Here is a 13,780-nt window from a genome sequence, read left to right as displayed (position 1 = left end):
CAAATTCCAATGTTTTACCAAGACATGTCTGTGTGTATGCGGGACAAAGAGAGAGTGTTTCGGGAGGAGGAGAAAAGAAAATGAAATTGAGAAAAAAGAAGAACCACATAGACTATCGTTTAAAAACTGATATAGTATATTTCTATTTATAGCTAGGGTATTCCTAATCTATTATTTCCTCTATTTTTATTTATTTATTATTTTATAAAAAAATATTCTATTTTATTTTTTAACAAATGAATAAATCAATTTTTTTTTATTTTCCTTCAAACTATTATTTTAGTAAAGTTATTTTTCCTTATTTATTTAATTATAAAAATCTTATCATTTATTTTAAAATTTTATTTATGTTTAACTATTTTTTTTAATTTATTTTACGAAAAATAAGTTACCATTAGTATGATAAACCTACGTGTCTTTGCGTGACAATTGTAATACGGTAATGATATTCTCATGTTTATCTTAACAAAGAATAATGAAGTTCCATAAATTATTGTGTTGCTTACATGGTATGTATGAAATATTTTCACTACAAGCTAATAATTGTGGGCTATTTCTAAGGATTTTAATTATGGTTGGCATGAGTCTATCTTTTTCTGTGGGAAGTTTGTTGCGGAGAAATAAACTTTTCATCGAACTCACTTGTAAACATGACTGAAATGTGTGCTAACGACTTAAATATTTCTGAAAAAAAATCATTATCAAAACTCTTAATTTTTGATGTGATTAATTATATTTGGCATCACATGCAATGCATATATTTACATATAATTTAACTTATTGATCTTTCGAACATTACTTGACATCCAAACAAAGAAATATAGATATCGAACACCCCGCATATATTTACATTTAATTATATTTGACAGGACAAACAACACCCGTGCATATCCTTCCCTTTCTTTGAACATTTTCACTTCCCACCCATCTTATTCGCTTAAAAATATAGAACACATATAACACTGTGCAGAGACTAAAAAGGGAGGAAAAGTTAAAAGAACAAAAAAAAACTGACTTGAATGATAGATATCGAATTTTAGGATAAAGTAAAATCAAATGATTTTCAACGAAAAAGAAAAGTAGAATCAAATCACTTTTACCTCTCATTAGCAATTACATAATTATTTCCATCTTTTTCAATTGCATCCAATGTATCTCAGCCTTCCCCATTCATGTGTCAATTTTTTTTGCCGTTTACTAATAATTACTCTCCATTGAGCCATTTATTACGAAACTATGATTGCACCTTATCTTTATATTATTTACCCTTTCTTTGACCAAAGGGACAAGGAGGAGTGCATAGGCCTCCAACCTTAATTAGCTTCGGTGTTTATAACGCTTTATTTCTTATCATTTCATTTCTTGATATAACCAAAGATTTTTATTATGCAGCACGGCTGGTGGATCAATTAAAATAAAATTATTTGAGTTTAATTAATAATCTTAAATATGACTAAGTTATGTTAAATACTTGAAAGGAAAATTTTATCATTTATAATAATTTTATTTGTTTTGAACATGATTTTTTGAACATGATTTCTCTTAAAAATAGGGTCCTAAAATATCCATTATGCAATTTACTTATATATAAGGTTAATACTAATAAATTAATAAAAATAATTTAATTAAAACAAACAAATATAACATTAATTCATCCAAATTCAAGTCATAAATAAACAAAATTACAAAGATAGTCATCCAACATATCAATTGTTAAAGTTAATGTTTTAATTGTCTAACAAAAACTTTAATTAAAGATTTAGTATTTTCACTCTCTATATTATTTCATATTAGAGACTTAAAGTATTAGTAAAAAAATATAATTATTTTTCACAAAAAATTATATATATATATATATATATATATAATATAATATATACAATATATATATACTACTGTTTTATAACATATTATTTATTTTATATATAGAGAGAGAGAAATGTATTTTATATGAGGGTGAGATGATTAAATTTGGATCATATAACTAAGCATGGACGATTAAGATTTAATCTTAAAAAGTCATGTGACTTTTCAAGTAGCCACATCACATTAAATTTTAATCTTACATATATAATTATATAATCCAGATTTAATTATCTCACCCTCATGTGGAATATATTATAATACTCATACTCACGTAAATTTACAGATATATACTCATCCCAATATTATGAATAATTATCCGTCTTACTTACAGATATTTTTGCAAATACTCATATTATCCGCATATACTTTATCATACTTAATTCTTGAAGAGAATACATGTGATCTAGAACTAAGAAAAAGGACATGCCATCTCACTTTGATGGTTTTGGTTTGCCACATTTTCATCATGATGCCTTCACTTTGCCGATGATATATAGATAAATATTGAAGATATGTTTTGGGATTATGTGACCCAAAAGCCTAAAGTTTCGATTAGATAAAATAACATGGGTTGAGGGAAAGAAAGAAGAAGAAAGAAACAAGGAAAGAGATTGAAAAAAAAATACGGAATCACAAGAAACCACACAATTTGTATGAGAGATAATTGAGCCTAACAAAGTGAGTGGTTGGATCAGTAGTCGTATCACTCTTTAAGGTGCTTTATTATGAGTTACAAATTGTGAGGGAAAATGGGACCCTCCAGTGATTGTAATTGAAGCTTCCTTTGTTTGCTAGCTTGTGCGATAGACATACTAAGTGAGCTTTTCAATCAGAGCGCCATTAAAGTGTACAAAATAAGCCGCTTTTACTCAGTGGCCTGCTTTCAAGTTCCACCTTTCAATCAAGATACATGAGGAATTCACCAGGAAATAATAATTTGTAAGAAATCAAAGTAATTAACCTCTCTTCCAGATGCATGCACAATTGGACAAATCCACTTATTTGTCCAATATATAGAGATGGGCAGTAAATGTAGTAATTGAGTAATTGTAACAAGATAGAATTGCTTGTGATTCGTGTGGTGGAGTAATCCTCTAAATAAGTTTCTGCTAACAATCTCGACATATCATTGGTGTCTTGTCTGTTAGTATAAAATGTCTACCTTCTCTATTACTTTTTAATCACAAAATAATAGAGATTGGCAAAATAGGTCCACAACATAAGTTGTCTTAAACTTAATGGACAATCCGTTTATCACTGTTGTTACATCAGGCATTTGTCTAATTGTACGAGCAAATCTTGCGTTCATTTTTTTGTGTACAAATGTTCTCTTTCAGTCACCTTTTTCATCTTCCTCATCATGGCAAAGACTAAAACCTCGGTTGGGACAGTATATAATAGTACAGCAACTTATGTGGTGAAACTTAAGCATATTGAAGTTCAATGTGATAAAGTATATCTTTGAATGTATTTCACCTGTAGCCCATATCCTAAGTTAAGGCTTTAAAATATAGGAGCATTTTTATTTTTAACTGCAAAGGTACATGTAAGTTTTAAATGGCAGTCGACTTGTGGGTCACAATCTTTGACATTATGGAAAGTTACAGACAAATGCAACGACAATTGCGGCCACGATACAATTGTCGTCAATTCAAAACCAGAGGTTAAAATCGCGATCTCAAACCATTTTTTAAAACTATATGTTTAATCTTATGAAGTTAAATTTCAAGATAAGTACTACTAGATCTAGACTATAATCCACATGGTGAGCCCAAATGGTTATGATTGCCATCAGAGCAGACAAAAAACTTTATGACTATACACACATATAGAAGAATAAGATACTGTTCGTGCATCCACTACATCAATTGCTGTTAATAGGTCAAGCGATTCCAAAGTTCCACACAGTTGTTCCCAAGTCCATTTGCAAGATACTATTTCATTTATGGTTCAAATTCTTAGTCAGCACGGATACTCATTAAGATAAGCCTGTTTGTTGGGCCAGGCCACACCCTCTTGCTTTTTATTTTGGCTCTTCCTTTTTCTCCTTCTTAAACTTGAGAGATTCTTTACAAAGTCTAGTGAGATTTATTAGGGAGGCAAAAAAAAAAAAAAAAAAATTCTTGGTGAAGTGACCGGAGGATACAGCCAAAAATGATTTTCATCTGACCCCATTAAAGGTCATTGCATATCACACCAATCACCTTAAAAGATAAGAAGATCGCCCATTAAGCAAACAGTGTCCATGAAATGGGAAATAAAAAGCTCACAAAGCAAGGCCCAAGCATTAGAATGGTTTGTAATTTGTGTTGTGTGTGCATATGGAAAGTTACTACTATTCTGGCTGGCCTCTGGCTCAATTCAACTCTGCACCAAACAGTGATCAATTATCTCCTTTTTCAGTCCCAACAACAACACAACAAACACTCCCTCTTGTTGCTACTTCAACTTCTGACCGTGCAGCAGCAGCCTCTCTTCAATTTGGTGAGTTCCCTTCGTGGCCTGCCCCCATTGCAGCAGAAGATAGAGCTGCAAGTGCTTCCAAGAGCCACAGCCAAGCAGAGAAAAGGCGCAGGGACAGGATTAATGCACAGCTTGCAACTCTCAGAAAACTCATTCCCATGTCTGATAAGGTAATAGGAAAAATAAAATAAAAATCATGATGTGTTTCTTTTAATAAGTAGCATAGTTACTCCTATCAAATATACTATTTTTAAAATCTTGCATACTGTTTTAGACAAGAAGCAAAAAAGTGGAATTGGTGAGTTACCTATTCTATGATGTATAGGGTATCATTAAGGTAAATTAAATTAGATTCGATGTAATAATTTAATATGATATGATTGATAAAAATTGGCGTTACTTTAGCATGCGATCAATGTGATTAGAGGTTTGATCCTCATGTCCACGCATATAGAATAACATTTGGTAGGACTTGGAGAAACTAATTCCTTAAATGCATTTTAATATTTCGAGGGATTAATTTCTGACTCTCAACCATAGATACCTTGGGTTAAAAACAGAAAATAAGATTTGATCCAGTGTAAATTTGTGGCATTTCAATGTTTCTTTTTTCATGATAGATAGCACAGTCCCTTTCAATTCCATGAATAGCTTTACTAGGTTGTATGATAGGCCATATAGATTTCAATTCCACTAACTTGCCCATCTTTAGTAAAAAAAAAAAAAAGAAGCTATGAGAAAAAAGAATTATAGCATGAATAGCTTTACGATAGGTTGTATGATAGGCCATATATTTCAGTTCCACTAACTCCCCTATCTTTAATAGAGAAAGAAACTATAAGAGGTAAATTTATGTGGCTGCAGATGGACAAAGCAACATTACTAGGGAGTGTGGTAGACCATGTGAAAGATCTAAAGCGAAAAGCCATGGATGTCAGCAAAGCCATTACTGTTCCAACTGAAACTGATGAAGTAACAATTGACTACCACCAAGCTCAAGATGAAAGCTACACAAAAAAAGTGAACATATTAAAGGAAAACATCATAATCAAAGCTTCTGTTTGCTGTGATGATCGACCAGAACTGTTCCCTGAGCTCATCCAAGTCCTCAAAGGGTTGAGACTTACAGCAGTTAAAGCTGACATAGCCAGTGTTGGTGGCAGAATCAAAAGCATATTGGTTCTTTGCTCAAAGGATAGTGAAGAGAATAATAGTGTTTGCCTTAGCACTCTCAAACAATCACTTAAATCTGCTGTGAACAAAATTGCTTCGTTATCCGTGGCAACAAATTGTCCCACTAGAAGTAAGAGGCAGAGGTTCTTCTTGCCTTCTCATTACGTACAATAATTCATTGCAATTTTCTTTTTCATTTTTGTTTTTAATTCTTAGAGGGGTCGTGTCAGTAGCTCAAATTATTGGTTTCATTTTTCAACATTTGTTTACCGGTCAGATATAAAACTAAGGAAAGCTTAAGTGTTAGTTTTGTGCCTCCAATTATGGTAGGTTACGCTGAAATTAAAAAGTAGTCGGTTAAGCATATTCAAAGACCAATTCTTATGTTACTTCCAAAATAGAAACATGAGCTTAATTACCAATTTATGCAAGAAAAAGGAGGGGGATTAAGACAAAATCTTGGTAACTTTCTTCGTTTGGATTTTATCCAATTAGAAGGATAATTGGAAAAGGAAGAATCATGAACAATAAACAATTACATTGATATACACATTGAAACAGCGGAAAAATACACTTTTCAAAGCAAAAATATTAGAGTAACTATGCTCTAACTTTTATTAGAAAGTCCGTCAAATTCTAACTATTTCTCAAACACACTATATCCTCCCACAGGATTAAATTATGGTGACCCAGTAAATTAAATATTAATTATTAGAATAAACTTTAATATTATCTTAAAATTTATGTTATGACTTAACTCAACTTAAAATAATATTACTTAAGTAACCGAAAATTATTCTTCACTTATACGTACTACTTTAATTATTTAATTAGTGAACGTGAGATTTACAACAATACTTTATTCTTATTTTTTTTTGGTAGATACTTTATTCTTAAACCATACTATGTGACTTTTAGAAATGATTTATGGTGTTGGAAAATATTGACACGTCTAGTCGAGTAATCTTCATTGTAGTGCAACAAGTTGTTCCTGTGTGGGGCCCAATATTCTCTGGTTATTTATACGCAGAAGCAGCAGATGATTTATGAGATGCAACAACCAGTGATACCATTGTAAATAAGAACCAAGGCCATAATTAGATTAGGTTTAATTTTTTTTTGTTCCTATAATTTAATTGTGGTGTTTTTAGTCCTTATATTTTATATTTTAATTTTTTTTTAATTCTTATACTTTATATTTTAATTTAATCAAAATATGAATAATATTATTAATTACAATTAATTACAAAGATATTAATAAATAATTTATAATAAAAAATAGTTAATAATTTATAATTAATTTGTAATTAATTATTTTTATATATATTTTTATAATAAAGACTAAAAGGTAATTAAAATAAAGACTAAAAAAATCTCTTTCAGATTATACGGACTAAATAAGAATTAAATTAAAAATATCACTTTTAAACTATATAGACTAAAATGTACGAATCATAAGACTACAGACTAGAATCATAAGACTATAAGGAGACGAAATAAGTAATTTAGTCATTCCGTTACTATGCAACAAAAGGAACATTTTATAAAATGTTCTTTTGAAAATGATTTATACGGGAAAAAAGGTAATCGCCTGTTGCAATGTGTTTTTTTCTCTTTTTGTCTTTAGAATTGTGTTATTTTTTAGAATTGTTTTTTTTTTCTCCTGAATTTTTTCTCTTTTTGTCCAAGCCTTTCATTCACTGAATTGAATCTCCATCCTCAACTTCCTTCTCCTTTCCTTTATACATCAATTCTTTATTAACATCACTTGTGTATTCAATTACTGTTGAGCACTTCTCCCGATCCCACCAAAATAGACTTCTTCTGAATTGCCACAATTCTAACTAACTACTCCTTGGTTGTAGTCAGGTACGGTTGAATTTGTTGAATCTCTTTCTATATCAAATATTCAAATTGCCCGTATTCTTTGGAACATGTACCTATTTTCCAATCTAAAAGCACTTTTTTTTTTTTATAAATATTATTGAAAAGTATACTAGGAACAAGGATGTGTTAACTTGTTTTGGTCATATGAGAGATTATGTAAATTAAAGAAAATAATAATAATATGAAATCAATTTCAATATATCGAATCAACTATGTCATACTAATTCTCCAAAACTGGTGATTAATGAGAACATATACAAAGAATATATAAGTAAGCACACGCACACAAGTGTATGGCTCGACATTGTATAGAGCAATACTTCTTTCGACCCAACTTTATTATTGTTCTAGCTTTCTCTTTTTATTACAAAAGTAATATTTTTTATAGTATATTTTATTTGGTTTCAACATAATTATTTCCAGTAAGTATAAAACATATATACACGTAGTGTCTACCATAAACCTATAACTGTTTTACAAATTTTAATTCTCAAATTATTTTTTTCACATATATCTCCCTATATTTAAAATTACTATATTAGATTCTGATGAGAAAATTTATACTTAGAACATATTTAAAAGGCATTTCATATTACACCTTACATTAAATAAGAACATTTTGGACTAAATATATTAATATTTTATCCTTATTAAATGCAAAAGGCGAACATAAAAGACTGAGTTCCACCTAAAAAAAGGTGATCATCCTTGTTAAGAGTTAAAAAACATGTATAAGGAATTATGTTAAAGTATTACATTTTCATTTTTTTTTCAAAAAAGAATGAAAAGTTGATTTATTTTTTGGGCTTGTTTTTAAAAATATTTTTAGAAAAAATGTTTTCAAAATTTTAAACAAACATATTTTCACTCTTATTTTTTGTTTTCTTAAAAAAAACATTCAAATCAAATGTCACCTTATTGCAATAATTTTTCATTCTTGCTGCATGGTCTTGTATATTAATTTGTAGCATTGGATATGTTATTCGTTTATCATTTATTTTGTTTTTTTTGGTGTTTTTTTATTTTGTAAGACAAAAATATAAAATTACTCTTGTATAAAAAAATATTTAATTTAAATATATTAATATTATAAAGAGATTTTATATTTTCATTTAATCACAAATTATTATAGATATATAATATAATTTGTTTTTGTAATAATTAATTTAAAATCCATACTTATAATTCCTTAATTAAGGATATTTATGTTTTTCATATTCATGTCTATTTTCTTTCTTTTCACTTTCTACGTAACCATACAAAATGAAAGAAAAGTTTTACCTTCTTTTTTTCAATTTTTTTCTCCTGCCAAAAACCTAAAAAAAATATCTTACTTTCAATTTTTTCTCTCTTTTCATTTATTTATTTTCACTTTCTTTCATTTTACTTTTTTTCTCAAAACCAAACACATTCTAAAGGCTATCATCACCTAATATGATCACAATTTGAAAAGCTTTTTGGGGCTTTCTGAACAATGTAGGGACTATTTAGAGACAAATTACTCAATTAGGATACTTAAAAAAATGAATTTTTGACTTAGACTGGTCTTCGTTATATGAAAATCCACTTTATTAGTAATTATCTTGAATATTGCACGAATATATTTTAGGTAATTGAAAAAAAAAGTTAAACTCATAGTACTAGCTAATAGTAGGAAATTTGAACAATATGCATAGGATTCTAATATAACAAAAAAAAAGTTCAAATTTAAAGAAAAATGTGTGTAATTAATTTAAATAAATAAGTAAAAAATATATAAGAAGTTTAGATTTAGAGAGATTAAGATAGATATTTTAAAAATTAAATAAAAAATAATCTGAGTATAAACATTTATAATTTTGAGAAGAAAAAGGGAATTTTTATAAAAAAAAATTCTAAAAGTAATTAACATGAAAAGGTTGAGATTTTAAGAAGAAAAAAATATAAAAGAAAATTTGAAAATAACTAATGGTTTAGAAGAAGAAAAAAGCACTAAACGGTGAAGCAGGCACCATGTAAGCTCAAATTTATAATAATGCACTCAATTTGTGTGACAAAATGTGACGAAAGACAATTCTACTTAACTTTTTAGATGATGAACTACACATGATGACTTGAATTGGTCTTTTATGAGTGATACCATTGCCATGTCACAAAAGCTTCCAACACTTCATAATCATATAAAGCTAATAGGTGAATATTCTATGGTCGAGCTAGCAAATTATTGATCAAAATAAACTCTATACAGTTTTTTTTAGAACGAATACACATTTCTTTTATTTATATTAAAGTCAAAAGTATTAATTTTCAGTAAGTTATTCAATCAATTCATACTGAAAATTAAAATCAATTCCAGTAAAAGGTTTATAATTAATTAATTTAAAATAGATCCATATATTATTTCAAAATATCATGGAGGTGGTACCCAATGAGGAAGGGGAGAAAAAAGCTCATGAAATACAAGGATAGATTTCTCAATCAAGGGGAGGACACTATTTAGTTGAGGAAGGAAATGGATGATACTCCTAAATCCTAACTAAGAAATGCTAAAAAAGATATATGATATAAGGAGGTAAAAAAGGATGTAAAGCCTTATGTTAAGTCTAGAGGTGTCCCTTATAGATAAGGGATAAGAGAGTGGGACAGAGTCATTTAAGAAAACAATGACAATAAAGAAACTGGGCAAGAAGGTGAATTTAAGGGTTCATGAAAACAAACTTCAGAGAAGACAGACCAAGGGGGTATGATATCAAAGAATGAATAAACTATCATATATCATTATCTTGAATTCCATGAGATAAACCATGCATTATTTTCAAGTAATGCTATCATATACATGACAAAGGAGTCTCTGTACCAAAGAATAAATTATCTTTTAGAAAAAACTAGCCTATGAAGGTAAACAAAACATATCTATTCTCAAGTCCACTCCACATCTCCTACCATCATTTAATCTTACGTGAAAAAGTAAAAAAAATAATTTTCTTTTCTTTTAAAATATCTTTCATTTGAAACTTATTATCATAAATAAAAGAGTCATTCAAGATAGAAAAAGAATTAGACGAAAGAATAATATTTTAGGAAATAACATAAAATTAATCAAATTTATTTATATTTAAGTACAATAAACAATTTCATTTATTTACTTTTATATGCAAGTTTCGGAAGAGTAGTTTAACTGAAACTTTTGCTTAAGCTTTGCACAACATTTATCTTTTCTTCTTTTGTCTTGCAACAAAATATTGAACTGATTAATTCTTCAAGGAGAGTTCTTCTTGTCTATGTCATGATCCCGGACTTCTTTACCCTTCCAAGAGGTGTCTATCACTTCTTAGAGATATAGGAAGTGATAAGCTTTGTCCAATACCAAAAAGGACACCTTAAGTTAGTATTCGGAAAGTTGTTATCCTCTTTCCTCCACTAAAGGAAACTCCTCAACTTTCATATAGATACATAGTGCATCTTTATGTAATAATTTATTCGTTAAAATATCATAAGAAAGACAAAAAACATGATGAAAATGTAGGTTGTTACAACGGCCTCACGCTTATGGTAAATATATATAGCCGCTCTTAGCATGTTGGACCTGGAACTTAGCGCGCATAAATGGGTTTAGTCATTGTCACAATGATAAAAAAAAAAAAACAATATATGGAAATTGTTCGTAAGGTTCACGACATCTTTGGAGCTTAGAATGAGAAATCTTTCCTTCTCATAGAATTTTTAGCGAGTTTAGTTAATTTTTATATATTATTAGTGTAAAAAATTATTAGAAACTATATAAATATAACTTTTAAAATAATTCTTACAAAAGTCCATAATCATATTATAAAAAAAAACTATCTCATTGTTAATTGACACCCAAAGAGAAAAAGAAAGAAAAACATAGATAAATAAATAAAAATAATAGATAATAATAAAGTCTTTAACATATAATAACCTTTATATAGCATCCTTTGTTATCATATATGACAATTGGTAACCAAATAGATGTATAATAAACTTCGATCAGTTCTAATTAAATTTATTTTTAACCAGTATAAGAGGACAACCAATTATTGACGTTGGTGAAGAATTGAATCGAGTAATTTAAAGTTTGAAAACTCTTTCAAACTGGAGCATGTACCATATGCATGTCTAACTGCACCAACAACTTACAGTTGCAAAACCCCCCACTTTGCTCCTCTCATTTACTCATCTAATTCCCTCTCTCCCAGTCCCATGCCATATGGTCCAACTACATATAACCACTCTTAAATATATTATAACCGATGGCAGTTACACCTTCATGTTCATTTTGACTTCCCATCAGTTTAGTTGGTCTCCCTGACTACGTCAAGATTATGATAATAAATAACAATTAATTCCCGTTATAAAACAAATAAATAGAAAGTCAAAAATTACATTTATAGAATGAGTACTCCATCCTAACTGCCACACTCTTGGAAATCATCATCTCTATCCAACTACAGTTAAAAACAACACACATTTTAAATTAATGAAACAAACCGTGAGACGTTATAAAATAATGACGAAAGAATCATAACAGGAACACCATCAAACAAACCACCTTCCTTGCTAGAGTTTCTAGGAAAAGGCGTTATTTAAAAGAGGAAGTTATAACTTCCTCCATTATTAATTAATCTTTTCTCATCACCCACTCTCTTCATAAACCCTCAATTCTCTCAGAGAAACCTAAGTCCAAACCAAAAACACCCACACACCAAGAGGTTGTGGAACAGATTGGAACCAGAAACCTTCCTGCATTTGTTAAGTTCAAAAGCCGGTTATACTTTTAAGTTTTAAGGTTCGTGCCAACTAAATCATTTTTTCATTCATTTATGATCTAAACAAGAAAACAGATCGCACAAAAACATATATTTAACAGGCACCAACCTTTGTGTCTTTTCTCTGGCATTTTCTCGAACAGGTGAAAGGCGATGACGACGATGACCGGCGGCGACAATCGCGTGAAGGGTTCTTGGAGTCCTCAGGAGGATGCGACGTTGCTGAAACTGGTGAATGAGCACGGGGCACGCAACTGGTCCGTCATAAGCGCCGGCATTCCCGGCCGCTCCGGCAAGTCGTGTCGTCTGCGGTGGTGCAACCAGCTGAGTCCGGAAGTGCAACACCGTCCGTTCACTCCGGCGGAAGACAAGATGATCATTAAGGCGCACGCCATTCACGGAAACAAGTGGGCCACCATCTCACGCCTCCTTCCCGGCCGCACCGACAACGCCATCAAGAATCACTGGAACTCCACCCTCCGCCGCCGTCGCACGGCGGAGCAATCCTCCTCCTCGTCGGCGTCTCCGCCGGCCAAACGACCCTCATCCTTGTTTGACACGCTTCACCCTCTAAAAAAGCAGTGCATTGAAAAGGAAAATGAGGAAGAGAGTCCCGTTACGACGTCGTTGAGCCTTTTCCCTCCTGGGGAAAAATCAGAGGAAGAAGAAGAGGAGGAGGAGAAAGAAGAGTTTGCTAATCAAAAGGTTTCGGATCAGAATTACTTTATGCAGATGATGCAGCGGATGATAGCGGAAGAAGTTAGGAATTACATGGAGACTTTGCGCAATTGCTCCCTTGAGCCTGGGTTAGATCTTCTTTCTCCGACGCTTCCAAAGTAAATGATTCTATTTTTCTGACAGTTTTTGGAGTTACTTCTTCCTATGATCACAGTCTTAATAATTCCTTAGTAACATTCAATTTATTCGGCGGTTTAAGATTAGGTTGATGAATAATTAGTCAGTACAATGTGAAATTTTCTGAAACATCTCAAAAGAGGATTATACGATGCAAAAATATAAACATTCGTACCAATTTGAGATGGATTTTGAGAGGAAAGGGAGATAAAAAGGAAGAAAAAGAATATAGATACATGGAGAAAATACATGTAATAAAGTGATAGGTGAAAAATGATATATTTAATCTTTTATTTTTTTTAAAAATGGTTCAATCTGATTATTCCATTCATTGGAAATTAATAATCTCAAAATATCGTACAAGTTAAAAACTGTAACAAAATATGTCTTTTAAATATCCTCTTCTTCCTTCACAAAAGATGACTGTGACAACCTCGTCGACAACAACCACCAACCACCACAAGCCACCTTCCTAGCCCGTGTGGATTTGAAAGGTAGGAGATACAGCGACACATGTTGGAGGGCGGAGAGGCCCAAGTCGAAGACCTTGAGGTCACAGTGAGCGACACCATGGTAGTGGCAAAAGCAAAGCACGGATGAGCTACACAATGTAGTGGCATAAGACGAAATGAAGATGGAGCCAAGGGAGGATTGAAGAGAGACCAAGAACAGGAAAAAAAAACTTATATTTTATTATAATTTTTAGTCGTTAGTATCTTTATTTTATTAATGATATGTATAAGGATTATTTTAAAGTTTGAATTATTTAA

The 13,780-nt window shown here is 30.7% G+C and overlaps 2 protein-coding genes across 3 annotated transcripts; both read left to right on the top strand.

Annotated features, from left to right (window-relative positions):
• Positions 1-3,944: 3,944 nt before the first annotated feature.
• Positions 3,945-5,808, top strand: LOC100306102 (transcription factor bHLH51). Its single transcript, XM_003544024.5, has 2 exons — positions 3,945-4,499; positions 5,194-5,808. The coding sequence occupies exons 1-2, from the start codon at positions 4,188-4,190 to the stop codon at positions 5,674-5,676; spliced, it is 795 nt and encodes a 264-aa protein (XP_003544072.2). The 5' UTR covers positions 3,945-4,187; the 3' UTR covers positions 5,677-5,808.
• Positions 5,809-12,308: 6,500 nt separating this feature from the next.
• Positions 12,309-13,774, top strand: LOC102661292 (transcription factor MYB73). Of its 2 annotated transcripts, none has more exons than XM_006595796.4 (2): positions 12,309-12,991; positions 13,430-13,774. In XM_006595796.4, the coding sequence occupies exons 1-2, from the start codon at positions 12,309-12,311 to the stop codon at positions 13,431-13,433; spliced, it is 687 nt and encodes a 228-aa protein (XP_006595859.1). In that variant the 3' UTR covers positions 13,434-13,774. The 2 variants fall into 2 exon arrangements, with proteins under 2 accessions (XP_006595859.1, XP_014622073.1); XM_014766587.3 differs by having other exon boundaries at positions 12,309-12,961; positions 13,430-13,773.
• Positions 13,775-13,780: the final 6 nt, after the last annotated feature.

Source organism: Glycine max, chromosome 14 (assembly GCF_000004515.6).
Source record: "Glycine max cultivar Williams 82 chromosome 14, Glycine_max_v4.0, whole genome shotgun sequence".
Classification (NCBI taxonomy): domain Eukaryota; kingdom Viridiplantae; phylum Streptophyta; class Magnoliopsida; order Fabales; family Fabaceae; genus Glycine; species Glycine max.
This window is presented reverse-complemented; position numbering and strand designations above follow the sequence as displayed.